The 15,719-nt window shown below is 37.6% G+C and overlaps 3 protein-coding genes across 5 annotated transcripts; 2 read left to right on the forward strand and 1 right to left on the reverse strand.

Annotated features, from left to right (window-relative positions):
- The first annotated feature begins 4,399 nt into the window (after positions 1-4,399).
- LOC110758699 (anthranilate synthase alpha subunit 2, chloroplastic) lies at positions 4,400-9,759 on the forward strand. The gene is made up of 11 exons (XM_021960614.2): positions 4,400-4,874; positions 5,319-5,503; positions 5,602-5,791; positions 6,193-6,344; positions 6,694-6,809; positions 7,096-7,342; positions 7,431-7,487; positions 7,727-7,879; positions 8,515-8,595; positions 8,812-8,898; positions 9,201-9,759. The coding sequence occupies exons 1-11, from the start codon at positions 4,709-4,711 to the stop codon at positions 9,522-9,524; spliced, it is 1,758 nt and encodes a 585-aa protein (XP_021816306.1). The 5' UTR covers positions 4,400-4,708; the 3' UTR covers positions 9,525-9,759.
- LOC110758702 (Quinone reductase family protein) lies at positions 9,728-11,471 on the reverse strand. Of its 3 annotated transcripts, none has more exons than XM_021960617.2 (5): positions 11,314-11,471; positions 10,773-10,887; positions 10,601-10,694; positions 10,223-10,488; positions 9,728-10,095 (listed from the first exon to the last, which is right to left on the reverse strand). In XM_021960617.2, exons 2-5 carry the CDS (start codon positions 10,796-10,798, stop codon positions 9,870-9,872), a joined length of 612 nt encoding a protein of 203 aa, XP_021816309.1. In that variant the 5' UTR covers positions 10,799-10,887; positions 11,314-11,471; the 3' UTR covers positions 9,728-9,869. The 3 variants fall into 3 exon arrangements, with proteins under 3 accessions (XP_021816309.1, XP_021816311.1, XP_021816310.1); XM_021960619.2 differs by having other exon boundaries at positions 10,223-10,498; positions 11,314-11,355; XM_021960618.2 differs by lacking the exon at positions 11,314-11,471 and adding an exon at positions 11,241-11,263.
- A 1,186-nt stretch (positions 11,472-12,657) lies between these two features.
- On the forward strand, positions 12,658-15,684 carry LOC110758701 (RING/U-box superfamily protein). The gene is made up of 2 exons (XM_021960616.2): positions 12,658-12,815; positions 13,994-15,684. Exon 2 carries the CDS (start codon positions 14,001-14,003, stop codon positions 15,387-15,389), a length of 1,389 nt encoding a protein of 462 aa, XP_021816308.1. The 5' UTR covers positions 12,658-12,815; positions 13,994-14,000; the 3' UTR covers positions 15,390-15,684.
- The last annotated feature ends 35 nt before the right edge of the window (positions 15,685-15,719 follow it).

Below are 15,719 nucleotides of genomic sequence, written 5' to 3' on the forward strand. Positions count from 1 at the left end.
CTTGTTTGATGTATAATTCCATGTGTGCTCAAATAGTCAGTCATATTTTTGGATGTATATTCAGTGCCATTATCAGACCTTAGTATGTGAATTTGAGATGAAAAATGGTTCATGACAAGATTATGAAAATTCTTGAAAGCATCCATGACTTCACTTTTGAATTTTAGGAGGTACAACCAAGTGACTCTTGAAAAATCATCAACAAAAGTAACGTAGTACCTATAACCATCAAAAGACTCTAGAGGTGCAGGTCCCCAAACATCGGAGTGCACCATCTCAAAAAGCTTGCTAGCTCTAGATATGGAAGAGTTAAATGGAAGTCTAGTAAATTTTGACAAATGACAAATTTCACATACAAGTGAGGATTTGCATAAACTAGGAAACAAAGTAGACAAAACAAATTCTGAGGGATGTGCTAGACGTTGGTGCCACAACTGATGTTCTAGATTTGAACTGACTTGGAACCCTTTTGGAACATTAAGGTCCTTTGAAAAATAGTACAGCCCATTTAGGTAGTGACCTTCACCAATCAGCTTCTTGGTGGCTAGATCCTGAAAAACAACATTGTGAGGAGAGAAAATTGCACGACAGTTGAGAGAATTTGTAATTCTTCCTACTGACAACAATTGAAAAGGGAAGGATGGAACATATAATGCTGTGGACTCAACACTATCTGAAATCAGTTTAACTTTCCCTCTACCTAGAACGGGTACACCTCTACCATTTGCTACAGAAACTAGTGATGGTTTAGTGTAGCTTTCAAAATTGTATAGCTTTGAATATTGATTTGTCATGTGATCAGTGGCACCTGAGTCTATAATCCAAAAATCATGAGAATGACTAACATTTAGAGCAGTTGAAAGAGCACACATAATACCTGGAATATTTCCTTGAGGTACACGATTAGACTCAGCTAAGAATCCTGCAAACTGCCCAAGAAGAGCAGTTTGATTTTCACCAGTCAATACTTCACCTGTGCTTCCTCTTTTGGTTTGAAGATAGGCTGAGAACTCATTTATCAAGTCAGCCGGATTGGCTGTGAAGTTTGTCAGCCCTTTAATTGATGTGGCAGCAGCAGCATGGTTTTTGTTTGTATGTGATCTGGTTTGTGAGCCCTTGTAGTCTCTTGAAGGCTTGTTCTCAAACTTTGGCTTCAACTCAGGGTGTAATATCCAACATCGATCTATTAGATGTCCAACATTATTGCAGTGTAAACACTTCAGATCTGGCCTTTTTCCCTTGTACACTTTATCTCCATATGATTTTTGGTTTGTCACAAAAGCTCTAGCCTCAGACATACTAGAATTTATGTCAACATTCATGACTTTCCTACGTACTTCTTCTCGCTGGACAGTAGTGCAAACACTTGCAAATGATGGAAGTTCGGGGTTCATTAGAATATGGCTTCTAAGATCTTCATATTCAGAGCCCAAACTTGCTAGCAAATGAAAGATTTTGTCTTCCTCAGACCTTTTTAACAGTACGTCAGCATCGATAGTATGTGGTCGATACATATCTAGTTCGTTCCACATATTTCTCATGCAACCGAGATGATGAACAAAGGATTTATCACCTTGTTGGAGACTTGCAAGATTCCTCTTAAGTTGGAACACTCGAGCTGCATTGTTTTGATTTCCATACATATCTTTGACTGCCTTCCAAAGAGAAAGAGAGGATTCTGAAAAACTGAAGATTTCAGACAGCTTAGGATCCATGGAGTTGAGGAGCCATGACATGACCAATTGGTCTTTGCACAGCCATGCTTCATACTTCGGAGATGAGGCGTCAGGTGCCTCAATGCTTCCATTAATAAATCCAAGTTTGGATCTTCCTCCAAGGGCAAGAGATACTGCTCTAGACCATGGAAGATAGTTAAACTCATTTAACAACACAGAGCACAATCGTTGGTTTGGGTTGACTTCAGCTTCTGGAAAACTAGAACGAGGTGCTGTGAAGCTTTCAGTTTCAGAGCCAAAAGGATTATCTTCTGCCATTATTGAATAGAATGTACAGAAGGAACGAAGGAAAAGAAAATGGAGACAGGCCTGTTAAGGTTCCTGCTCTGATACCATATTGAAAATGACAGAGAGAATGTAATTTCTCATTATATTATGTTTCCACGGTTACAGAGGTATATATATGCATAAGCTGGTGTGGCCACTCTAGGGGCTGTCTACCAACACACACACGTGGTCAGTTTAGGGGCTGTCTGCCAACACACACCAACCCTTAACTTTAACCCATAATTATAGGAAAAACTATTAATTACAACACATCCCCTAAAATAAGGAAGTGAGACAACCACTAGCCAATCACAGCTAGCAGCCACCAAGCTAATCATAGGTAGCTAACGGTTACCAATCTTCCAATATATTCCAATTATATGCATTGGCAACCTCGCGACACCCTTTTTTTTTTAGCAAACTAACTTAATATGATTTTGGTTCCAATTTAGAAGGATCTAATCATTGTAGCACTGAATTGTGCAGGTCCAGTTGATACGTAAGAGATTTTGAATGCTTGTTTAGTGACTGCAAGAAGAATTAATTATAAGTTGATTTTCAAATTTAGTTACAAGTGTGCAATTTTGATCGTGTTGCTGATGCTTTAAGCAGGAAGGCATCCTTGTGACCATGCGTGCTGAAGTAATTGGATTTGATTATCTCAAGGAATTGTACTGTGTAGATGAAGATTTTGCTGGTGTTTGAGAAAAATTGCAATTGGGAAAAGTTGTGGATAATATGCATATTCATGATGGCTATTTATTTCGAGGCAATCAGCTGTGCATTCCAAGAGGATCATTGAGAGAGCATTTAATTCGCGACCTCCATAGCAACGGATTAAGTGGGCATTTGGGCAGAGATAAAACAATAGCTCTTACAAAAGAAAGGTATTATTGGCCACAATTGAAGCGTGACGTGGGGAATTATGTAAAGGGCAGTCACATAACACAAGTCTCTACATTCCTCCACCTATACCGGAGGCTTCTTGGGAAGATTTGTCTATGGACTTTATCTTGGGTTTACCTCAAACTCAAAGAGGTATGGATTCAATATTTGTGATTGTGGATGGATGTTCAAAGATGGCATATTTTGTGGCTTGTAAGAAAACAGCAGACGATACAAACATTGCCAATCTTTTTTTCAAGGTGATTGTTCGGTTGCATGGTGTCCCTAAATCCATCACTTCAAATCGTGATACTAAGTTCTTGTCCCACTTTTGGAGGACTTTGTGGTGACGATTTTGTCAAACAAAGTAGGGTAAATATTTAGTTATGCTCAGATACGCTCATATTATTATTCTTCTCCAATATTGAGGTATTTATACAAGCACAAAGATGTGTTAATCCTAAATAAAATAGGAAATATATCTAAATTACAATATGAAGTAAATCTCTATTACAAACAATAGAACTAAATAATAATTGTTAAGTAACCAAAATTCTAATGAAATAAGGAACCAAAATTCTAACTAAGTAAGGACTCGCCAACAGATTTGATACTACTCTCAACTTTAGCAATACTAGTCACCCACAAACAGATGGGCAAACTGAGGTGGTCAACTGTATTCTTGGAAATCTTATTCGTTGTATTTATAGAGACAAGGCCAAACAATAGGATTTGGCTTTAGCACAAGCTGAGTTTGCATACAACAGCATGGCTAATCGCTCAACTGGAAAGTCTTCATTTACTATTGTTTATTATCATCCTCTAAAGCATGTTTTGGACTATGTATGTGGAATATACAAGCATGTTTTGGTCCCTTTACCTAAATTGTCAGGGAAAAGCATCGCTGCAGAAAATATGGTCGAAAGGATTTAAGTTGTCCAAAAGGAGGTTCGAGAACACCTAGAAGCAGCAACCATGAAGTACAAAGAAGCCACTGATAAGAAGATACGCTATAAGGTCTTTCAAGAAGGTGATTTAGTGATGGTTTACTTGAGGAAGGGTCGGTTTCCTACTGGAACTTACAATAAGCTGAAAGACAAAAAATATGGACCATACCAGATCACGCGAAAGATTAATGACAACACTTGTGTTGTTGAGCTACCATTGGGCATCTCGTTCACATTTAATGCGGCAGACTTGTTTGACTATTATCCTCTAGATGGCGTTGACAATCCTAGCAAAAACTCAGAGTCGAGTTTTCTCCACGCAAGGGAGTGTGATGAGGCATCATAATCAAAAGCAAGGTTCAATTACTTAATAAATAAATTAAACACATGTTTAATGTTAGATTCATGTATTTCATTAATAACTGTTCATAAATAGTCTAGTTCACATATGCACTTGTCCATGGTTCATGCATCATCTATAGCGATATTAGTTCATGTATGCACTTGTCAATTTTCAACTTCACTATAAACTAAATATCTGTCTGAGAGTGTTTTTTTTTCTCCTTGTAGATTCAAGATACCCTTCCTAGTTGAAAACATAGATTTTCTTTTACTTTACGCTTCCGTGCTGCATCAAATATTCAAGTGTTTATATTTTTCGAAAATATAATCTCTAATAATTTTATTTCCATATTCAAGTGCTATGTATTTCCATATTTGAGAGATTTTGAGCCCAAGTCAAAAGCCCAATAGCCTATATAGCTCTGCTACACTCCTCTCCAGTCTCATCCTGTGACAACTGACTTCGTCTGTTCAAAACTCAACCGACCAAAACAGAAAGTTCAAATCAGTCTGCTTTCGTTTTGTTTCACCATGGAAACCCTAGCGGTTGGCTCCCGTCAACTGCCGTCAACTCTTACATCACCGTCAACGGTCTCCGTTAACTTTCGCGGCAGAGCCTCCAGCTCTCTAGCTCTGCTTTGCGCCACTCCGCGTGTCCGTACATTGAGATGCTCGGCCCTCTCATCTCCTTCAATAGGTACATTTTCTCGTTATCTTGTGAGGAAAAGGTGGAATATGCATGTTGATTTTCTTGGCTATGATTGGTTGGTTTCCGAGAAAGTGTAGAACTTTTAAGGGGAAATGCATATTGAACATTCACATTTTGAGTATTGGTGTCTGTTTGGTCAAGGAGAAAACGGTGGAAAGAAAAGAAATTGAATTTCTAAGCTTTGTACTTAATGGTATTTTGATTTACATTATAAAAGCTAATTTGGCTCCTATAAGCTGAACACTGATAGTTGTGGTCCTTGTTATAATTGGTCCCAAATTGAGAAGTATATAAACAATATCATAATTCAAAATTTACTTTCCCAACCTTTCTCAGAAATTCTGGTATTTCATTTATAGGAAAGTAGATTGTCATCTTAAGATGAGTTTTGTTTGTAATGTGAGGTTTGATTGGTGTGATTATTTCCTCCAGCGGACCAATCAGAGAAGTTTGTAGAGGCTTCAAAGAAGGGGAATTTAATTCCTCTATATCGAAGCATATTCTCTGATCACTTAACTCCTGTGCTCGCTTACCGGTGTCTGGTTAAGGAGGATGACAGAGATGCTCCAAGTTTTCTGTTTGAGTCAGTTGAGCCGGGTTCCAAGGACTCTAATGTTGTAAGCCCCTTCAGTCTTTTTCACATTTGTATTTGTTTGGGTTTAACCTTAGATAATACTGGATCACTTATTAAATTTTTATGTCAATCTTTTGCTAGGGGAGGTACAGTGTTATTGGAGCCCAACCGTCCATTGAAATCGTAGCAAAAGAGAACATGGTTACCATTATGGACCACAGAGAAGGGTGTAGGACAGAGGAGATCGTGGAAGATCCAATGACTGTGCCCCGGAGAATCATGGAGGGATGGACACCCCAACTTGTTGATGAACTTCCAGAAGCATTTTGTGGTAGAATAACGTACTTTAATTTTTCTCATAGTATCAATATCTCAATCCTATCAGTTATAAACAAATCAACACTCCACAACGTAGACTCATGAAGTTGTGGTGAAGTTATTCTGAAAAAAGAGAACATGCTTTGCTTAATTTTTTTCACCTAGTTTGTGTGAAAGTTTTGGACTCGGCAAATAGAGTTGTGTACTACAAGCCTTACTCATATTCTTCCAGTACATTTTATTAATCTGTACATGTACTGTGTTGAAACAAATGCTATGTATTATTTGATATACTTATTTGTCACAAAATTGCCATAAATTTATCTTCGTATTATTGTCTAATTCGGTCCTAGGACAATGGAGATCTTCGAAGTCACTAGGTGGTGCTTAATAACATCCACTCTCTTTAACCAGGTGGGTGGGTTGGCTACTTCTCCTATGATACAGTGCGTTATGTTGAGACGAAAAAGCTGCCATTTGCAAGTGCACCACCAGATGACAGAAATCTTCCTGATGTTCATCTTGGCCTTTATGATGATGTGATAGTCTTCGATCATGTGGAGAAGGTACTTAGATTTTCACGCTAGATTTCAGTGAAGAGAAATAAATAGATTGAGACACTTAGATTCAAATGCATGTCAACATAAATTCATCTACTTCCTTTGCTAAAAGAGTTTCTTTCTTCCAAATTACTCTCTCTTTTGCTTATATTCTTTTCTTTCCTTTTTTTTCCCTTCAAAGTTCTTGTTTGCTTTTTCTTCCATGGCGAAACAAGATATTTGTATCCTACTCCATATGTAGAACTAGGAGAATTAGGTAATTGCAAGCTTTGGTTGTAAATTTTGATTTGAACAAAATAAGATGCTACCTTTTGTGAGTATAACCATTTTTATTTCTTAATTTTGTCTACTATAGAAAGCACATGTAATTCACTGGGTGCAATTAGATCAATATTCTTCTGTTGAGGAGGCCTTCAATGATGGAATAAATAGATTGGAAACATTGGTATCTAGAGTGCATGACATTATCACGTGAGTAATCAACTCCTTTCTTTCGTGTTTCTTTTATATTTTTCTTTTGTTGAGTTTCTGTTCCTGTCCTATGTTCTACTCATCCCATCCTTTTCAAATCAATTTTTTATTTCAAACTTATGCTTATGTAATAAAGGTATTGGGGGTGTGGTTTTTTATTTGATTTATTTTATATAAAAAATTTATTTTATTTTATTTGGTGGGGAGTTAGTTTTCCATACTTTTCATTACATTTTCTTTTGTAATCGTAAGGTTGACGTAAGAATGTATCAACTGTCAATTTCAGCCCGAGGCTGCCTGCAGGTTCAATAGAGTTCAACACTCAACTTTTTGGTCCTGAATTGAAGAATTCGAGCTTGACAAGTGAGGAATACAACGAGGCAGTTTTGAAAGCTAAAGAACACATCCTAGCTGGGGATATATTTCAGATTGTCTTAAGTCAGCGTTTTGAGAGGCGAACATTTGCAGACCCATTTGAAATTTATCGAGCATTGAGGATAGTGAATCCTAGTCCTTATATGACTTATTTACAGGTTTGTGTCCTTTTCAGTGAACCCTTGTTTTTAATTTTCCTGTTCACCTTGTAATTCTGAGATTATAAGTACATACTTCTGTGATCAGGCTCGAGGCTGTATTCTGGTTGCTTCAAGTCCAGAAATCCTTACACAAGTCAAGAAGGTAAGCACAATTAGATGTCCTAAAAATTTCAATATCTGAGTTTTTATGTTATTCTGTTGCTAGCTCTTAAGCCTCTTATTATGTGTGTAATCGTAATATTACTTGACCTTTGATAATTTGTACGAGATGTCCTACATATTATGTTTTCTTTGTTTACTTTGGTTTTCCTACAGTAGTATTGTCATTTTCATTAGCTATAAATTTGCTCAGCTGTGCATTTTTTTTATTTTTGTTAATAGAGAACGATCACCAATCGACCGCTTGCTGGGACTGTTAGAAGAGGAAAAACACCTAAAGAAGATTTAATGTTGGAAAAACAGCTTTTGAATGATGAAAAGCAATGTGCAGAGCACATCATGCTTGTAGACTTGGGGAGGAATGATGTCGGGAAGGTTTATACTTTTATCTTTCTCCTATTTATATATTTATTCACATTCTAATGTATGCTGAATGTTATTCTCTAAGATTGTAAAACTGTAAATATACTGTAATTTTGAGGTTAGGATGCAATCCTTAATAGTCTACTTTTGGCAGACGCCAATGTCCCGAGGATTCATTCTGACGGATAAATTGTATATCATTCTTATCCCTTGGTGTTTGAAACATCCTAGTAAGTCAATATGCATTACCATCTTGCAAATTTCGCCCAAAAAGGTCTGTTACTTTGTAGTGGTTTATTCTTGAATGAGAGTCTGAAGAGTATACTTTGCTTTGAACTAGAGATTCAATATTTGATGGTGTGCCTTGTTGACTTTGGGCCAATGTGGAGGTTCCATATAGTATGAAGTGGAACTATTTTCTATTTTTGTAGAAAGCAATTCTCAGTCTGCTGTATCTTTTCTGTCAGTGGTACAAAACAATATTTCGTTATTCAGCATCGGCTAAAAACGTTTACACTTAGTGGCTTTTCTGTCCATGCCTTAAGTGGCTACTGTTGCTTATATTTATTTGATTGGTATCATAATCTGCTATGTTTCATTTAGTATCTTGTAGCCATAATCACATGCTTAATAATTTGTTCCTGCAGGTCTCAAAACCTGGTTCTGTCAAGGTTGAGAAGCTCATGAACATTGAGCGTTATTCCCATGTCATGCACATAAGTTCTACGGTAAGTATTTCCTTTTTCAATGCACTTAATAAGTAGCCTAATATCTTTTAGTGATTAATAACTAAGACATTACTTTCATAATTTTTTTTTCTCATGGATATAATATCCAAAGTCTGTGGATGACAAGAATGTACTCTTAGGTTATTTTCATCAGTGTACTATACTCAACAACAGTCAATTTAATTTAGGGACGAAAATTTACAATTGTCATTGCAGGTCACTGGAGAGTTACTTGATGATTTAACTAGCTGGGATGCCCTACGTACTGCATTGCCGGTTGGGACTGTCAGTGGAGCACCAAAGGTTTTCATCATCAGCCCTTTTCCACCTTTTGTTTTGCAAATTTGTTTCATTTCTAATTAATTGGATAATTTGCCATCCATTTAATCCAAAAGTTGATTAACCTGTATACTGCAAGTTCAGACATTGAACTGTCGAAGAGGGTTAACCTAATTGGTTAGGGATAGGATTATCACATCATTATTGGTACATGTAGTAGGTAGATATATGCAACCTGGTGTCATGATTTCCTAATCTATCTTAGATGGACTTGCTTATAATTCATTTTTGAATTTCCTCATTTTTAGCTCTCTGCTGCAATGCAGGTAAAAGCCATGGAGCTGATTGATCAGCTGGAAGTAACCAGACGCGGTCCATACAGTGGTGGTTTTGGAGGAATTTCTTTTTCTGGCAACATGGACATTGCCCTTGCTCTGAGAACTATTGTTTTCCCAACTAGCTTCCGGTATGATACAATGTATTCATACAAGGATGCGAACAAGCGACGAGAGTGGGTTGCTCATCTACAAGCTGGGGCTGGAATTGTGGCCGATAGTGATCCGGCTGATGAGCAGAGAGAGTGTGAAAACAAAGCTGCTGCTCTTGCGCGGGCTATTGATCTTGCTGAGTCCTCGTTCGTTGATAAATGAAGTTTTTATTCACCTACAGGAATCTGTTTTCACCTTTTTTTCTTCAGCAATTCCAATTTTACTCCAGAGTTGAGGTGAGGCAAGTGATTTTGATAAAAGTAAAAGATCTGATGTTAGGACACTATAATATGTCAGGGTATGGGAATGTACTGTTTAACCAAATTAATAACAATCGCATATGCAAAGCTTACACAATTGCAATATCAAGGAAGCAGTAAGATGAACTCTTCATTCATCAACTTATGGTTAATAATTATTTTCATATTGAGATCATATAAAGCATATAACATCTTGAAATGCCTCTGTCCAGACAGAGCCTAAGCGTATTTGTTATGCTAAAAGGGTTTAGTTTTTGAGCTTCTTGGCAAATTGAGCCACATATTTACCCTGGTAAAATGCCTGTTGGAGTTCTATCTCCGTTGGTTGACGAGATCCATCTGCTGCAAAAGTTCCGGAGCCATAAGACGATCCACCCTTCACCTCACTCATTTCAAACATGCCACTTCCAAATGTGTAGCCAAGAGGGACAAATATCATGCCATGATGTGCCAATTGTGTTACGGCTGTTAATCTGCAAACAAATAGATCATGGCAAAGAATCAACTACGAGAAAACAATGTTGCATTGCACCTATAAAGTTGAGCATATGTAAATCTATATATAGCCGAAATGTTTTAAGAGGAGAAGCGAAAACTCACGCTGTGAGCTCCTGCCCTCCCCCATGAAATCCAGTACTCCAGAAGATCCCAGCAGGTTTTCCAGCAAGTGCTTGCTTTTCCCATATCTCATGAGTGGCATCGAAGAAGGCCTTGAACTGCGCTGCCATCACACCAAAACGAGAAGGAAACCCAAAGAGGAAACCATCAGCTTCCACAAGTTGCTCTGGCCTTATTTCCGGCACATCATCTGCCTTAGGAGGGGCCTTCACCTTCTGCAGAATGATACTGGGAAGTGTCTCAGGTACCTGCTCCATTCTAATCAAGTCAAACAAAGATCAATTCAGAAAAACTAAAGGGCCACTCTGCCTTACAAGCATTCGAATATGTTGTTAATTATAATCAAATCAAAGATTTTACCTGCCAAAGTGTTGCTTCAACACCTTCAACTGCATTAACACCGCGCTGTACTTCGCGTGCCATAGTCTCGACATGTCCATGTAAGGAGTAGTACCTGCAAGAAGTAGTTTCAACATCCAATGCCTCATGTGCGCAAGAAATTAAGAAAAAAAGGATATAGATAGATACTTACACCACGTATATCTTGGTGGTAGCCATAGCTGCAGTCTCAGGTAGGAGAGTTTGACCCTGATCTTCCAACTACTTATGCATGTAAACTAATACAATTTTTCTCCGAAAAACGCGACCTGTTTGATGATAAAAAACTTCATTGATTAGCGGCAACTTATGCACAATTGAACAAGCTATACTACTATACATGGACATATCCTTCTAGTTAAGTTTCATAAATGAAAAGGCCAAAAACTAGATGATCCACAGAAAGTGTAAAAAAGAGCAAGTATTGATCTATAATTTGAAGTCTGTAAAATATCAGAAGCTCAAAACAATACAAACCCCTCTTTCTTCCACATGTTTTTAAGTTGAAAACAAAGTAGAAACATATGTATATAGAACCAAAACAGTCAGAGAGAGAGAGAGAGAGAGAGAGAGAGAGAGAGAGAGAGAGAGAGAGAGAGAGAGAGAGAGAGAGAGCAAAGACCACAGACAATCAGCAGCAAGCAGCAACATATGAACTGAAACATCAAAGGAGCTGAAAGAGATGAATTTGTTACCTTGAAAATGGAGAGACTGGAGGTAGGAGAAAGCTAATAATGATAAATTTGATGGACAATCCTGCAGTTTGAGGGATGGAGAGTAGATAATAACGTGTGAGCTAACTATACGTGTCAAAGGAAGGAAGCCTTATCGTGATCTTTTCTTTGCTTGTTCTCATCATCATCATCATTATCTTCTTCTTCTGTACTTTGCCTTTCACAAATGGACAAGACCACTTGGCCCTCAACGTACACGACATGGTCCACATGTAGATAAATTTTTTTGTTGTTGTTGTTGGTAATTACCATGAGGTGTCCGGTCCAGCTTGCGCGCGCCTTGACTAATCCCCACTCGCGGAACTGAGCCTACTACCGGCCACCAGGTGTTGCAACTGTTGGGATTCAAACTAGGAAGCAAATCCAACTGAACCCCAGAGCCTTACCCAAATGACGGACAAACCACTGGACCACTCTTGATGGTTAATGTAGATAAATTTTAGGTTCACTGGAGAACATAAAAGAGTTTTTACACTACTAAAAGTTAGTGACAAGTAATTTTAATATTTTTTTTGGTGTCAATCATCCGACACATTAATTAATTAGACTTTAGGTTTTAATTCTCGAGTTTTGAACTATACCTTAAATCAACAATCTGTCACAAAATAATCAAAACTAGTAAGAATATCATGAGAAGTCGCTGTCAGTCGAGATTCGAGAGAGATTGCCCGACCCCTCAAATAATACATGGCCTGTCCTGCACAGAGAAAAATTGATTAGTTTAAGTTAATTTTCACCCAAAAAAATTGGCAGCTACGTTGACAACTACACCAACCACAAAAATAAGTAAAGAAATAAATAAATATGAAATATAGTGCGATGAGCAAAAACTTGGTGCAAAGCTTGTTAAGGATCATTTGATAATCATTTCAATTTTAGTTTTTAATTTTTATTGTTTGTGCTAACAGTGTAGAGGAAAAAGATGGAGAGTGGCAGTGAGAATGGGAGTGAAAATGAGATTGAGAGATGAGAGGGAGGAGTAACAAAAGTAAAACAAAAACTAAAAACTGAAATTTATTTGAAATTGTTTTCACTTTTTTTACTTATTCCGCTCATCCTCCCTTCTCATCCTAACTCCCATTCTCACTCTAATTTTCCTCATACTCTAGCACAAAAAATAAAAATAAAAATAAAATTGAAATTGTGTTATCAAACGAGGCATAACTTGTTATGTTTTATTTTGGGTCGAAACAAACTTGTTTATGTTGTCAAGATCAAAACTTTTAGCGAACCCACTACAAGAACACAATAGCGGGCCCAGTCTTGACAAGCCCAATACTTAGTGTTTGCTCTTCTTCAGTTCTCTCTGTCTTTTTTGGTTACAGAGCCTTCTTCGGCACTCTACTTTTGTTGACGGAGTTCTCTTCTTCTTCTTTAAATCAGTTCTTGGGGCTCTGTCTCTGGCGGTTTCACTCATTCCACTATTACCCTTCTGACCTTTCAGCCTTGTTTTGTTCCCACGGGTATTGCTTTCTTCAGATCTTTTTGGTTTCTTGTTTTGCTTTTTGCGTGGGTTCATAATCTCATTTCTAATTTCTTGTAATGGCTGGAATTTTATTGCGGTTTTATGGATAGAAAAATCTGGTAATATTCTCTAGACATAGGTTTTAGTACTGCTTGAAGTGGTTCAAATACTTGGAAGGGTTCAAGTATGAAACTTTGGCTAAAGTTGCAAACTTTTTTTCTTTTTTTATTATCAGGGGTTAAATTTTGGTTTTTTATTTATTTACAATTTTCCTTAGTGAAACCTTTCAGTTCTTCATAACCTAATAGATACTTCAATATCCTATATGTAAAATCCTGTGGAGATTAGGGCATGCAAGAAAGCAAAAACAACAGTGATGTCATCTTGAGGGAGAAGGTTCAAAACTAAGACCATAGAGAAAATATGATACACATGTACATGTGGTTCTAGATATGAATGTTTGGATCTTTGATGAATTGAAAATTTTGGGGGAAATCAGCACATACAATTTCTGTGGTTTAACAATCTTGGAATCCAGGTATTAATTCAAAATTGAGAAAGTGGCTTTCTTAGAATGACAATTCTGGCTCCACCCGTTCACAAATTACAAAACCCTAAAATCAGTTTGTATGTGTTCTATATATGAATCGTAGAATGAAACATTTCCAGCCAGAACTGCTGCCATTGCTGGAGACCCCTTCTCTCAATCCTTTTTTACTCTCTTGTTAATTGACACGTACTGTCTTCCATGAAATTTTCTTGCATGTGGAAATGTTCTGAGTTAAGAGCTTTTATGGTTAATTGGAACTGTTATGCTTCAATTTATGTGGTTGTAAGATTTCTGAATGTTGAAGTTGGTCTGTTTATTGGTGTTGAAATGTTTGGTTGGTGTGGCTGGATACTTAAGCATATTTTTGGAGTTGATTATTTGCATTCACTGAAAGAAGGTTTTTTGAGTTCCAAACTGGCTTGTTTTAAGTTTGTGTTTGGATGTGGAGAGTTTTATGATTGGTAAGAATTTGTTGGTTGATTAAATATTTAATGAAGTTTTTCTCTGTGGCTATTAAATAGTTGAACAGATATAATTATTTTGGACTTGTTTAATGAAAACAAAAATGGTTGGTTGCTTATCTCTGAGGTTTAAGTTAAAGGTTTCCGGGTTCCTTTGTAATATAGGCAAGGGATGGCGGAAGTTGGAGAAAGCTCAGGTGCAAAACCTTCTTGCGAAATCTGGGCCAAGCTTGTTCCATCAGACTCGAGATATCCAGATGTTGAGATTAGCTCAGACGAGATTGTAATTTGCTCAGAGATCTTGTTCTCTTCTACTGACAAATGGAAGTGGTGCAAAATAACAAGGAGCTCAGACCGTTCTTCTGCCACCATACAAAATAAAAGTTCAAATGCAATATTCGTTGATGGGACCGTAATCCAAGCTGAAGACACTGTTGTTATCAGATGTGGAAGTGAAATTACTTCAGGTCCTGATAAGGAAGGGTACTTAAGCTACAGGTTCAATGTATTGCCTGGTCCTGAAACTTGTCAGAAGCAGTTAAAGATTTCTATGGATGTTGAGCATGCAAAATGCTGCATTTGTCTAAATATATGGCATGAAGTTGTTACCGTTTCTCCTTGCTTCCATAACTTCTGCAATGGATGCTTTTCAGAGTGGTTAAGGAGATCACAGGAGAAACGCTCAAGTGTACTCTGTCCCCAATGTCGAGCAGTTGTCCAATTTGTCGGAAGAAATCATTTCCTGCTTAACATTGCGGAGGAAATACTAAAAGCGGATTCTTCACTAAAACGCTCCGATGAAGAAGTGGCAATTTTAAATTCCTATGCAACAATACGATCAAATCTTGTCGTAAGCTCTGGAAAAAGCCTCCGTGGGAAAAGGGCTCGCTCGGAAGTGAATGGGGCAGTTGATGATTCACCACTTCCATGCCCTCAATGTGGTACTGAATTTGGTGGGTTTCGCTGCAATCAAAACACTATTCATCTGCAATGTCAAGGATGCGGAGGAATGATGCCTTCGCGAACCAATATCAGTGTACCTCAACACTGTTTAGGATGTGATAAGGCATTTTGTGGTGCATATTGGAATGCACAAAGGGTTGGACATAGTGATTCTCATCGCATGTGCAGCCGGGAGACTTTTAAACCAATCTCAGAAAACACCATCTCTAGAATTCCTACTTCGGCACACGAAAACAATCGACACGAACAAGTTATCACTGAGAAGTGTATTGCACAGTTGGGGAGAACATTGCAGGATGTTATAGCAGAATGGATTGCAAAGTTGAACAACAGAGAAATTGACCGGACAAGGATGCCATTGAATCATGCTGAGATGATAACTTCTGGGACACCTACGTGCAACAATTGTTATGAGAAATTGATCTCATTCCTCTTGTACTGGTTTCGGATTTCGATTCCCAAAAATCATCTACCTCCGGAGGCATCAAACAGGGAAAATTGCTGGTACGGATATGCATGTCGAACACAGCACCATAATGAAGAACATGCTCGCAAAAGAAATCATGTTTGCCGGCCAACAAAAGGTTCTAATATGTAGATTCTCTTTTTAATCTGTTTTGGGCATGGTGTGGCCGATTACCCGTGAATTAGAAGTTTATTGACAAGCTTAACCTCTCTGATCTACCAGGACAGCTAGCCACAATTTATGGACACACCCTCACTTTATGTCGACTCTTCAGTTCTTGGTCTAGTGGTACTTTTCTTTTCAAAATTGTCGTTTCCTGTGAAAAGATTCGACATTCGAATTCTATTCCCCCATTGACATTTAGTAGTTCGTTTAGTTCGAATTCCTTCTTCGTTAATAATAAAGACTAGAAGTGTTCCGATTTTAAGCTTTTTTATTTATTTTTATTTTTTATGATAAGTT

Source organism: Prunus avium, chromosome 6, assembly GCF_965620075.1.
Source record: "Prunus avium chromosome 6, drPruAviu1.hap1.1, whole genome shotgun sequence".
Lineage (NCBI taxonomy): Eukaryota > Viridiplantae > Streptophyta > Magnoliopsida > Rosales > Rosaceae > Prunus > Prunus avium.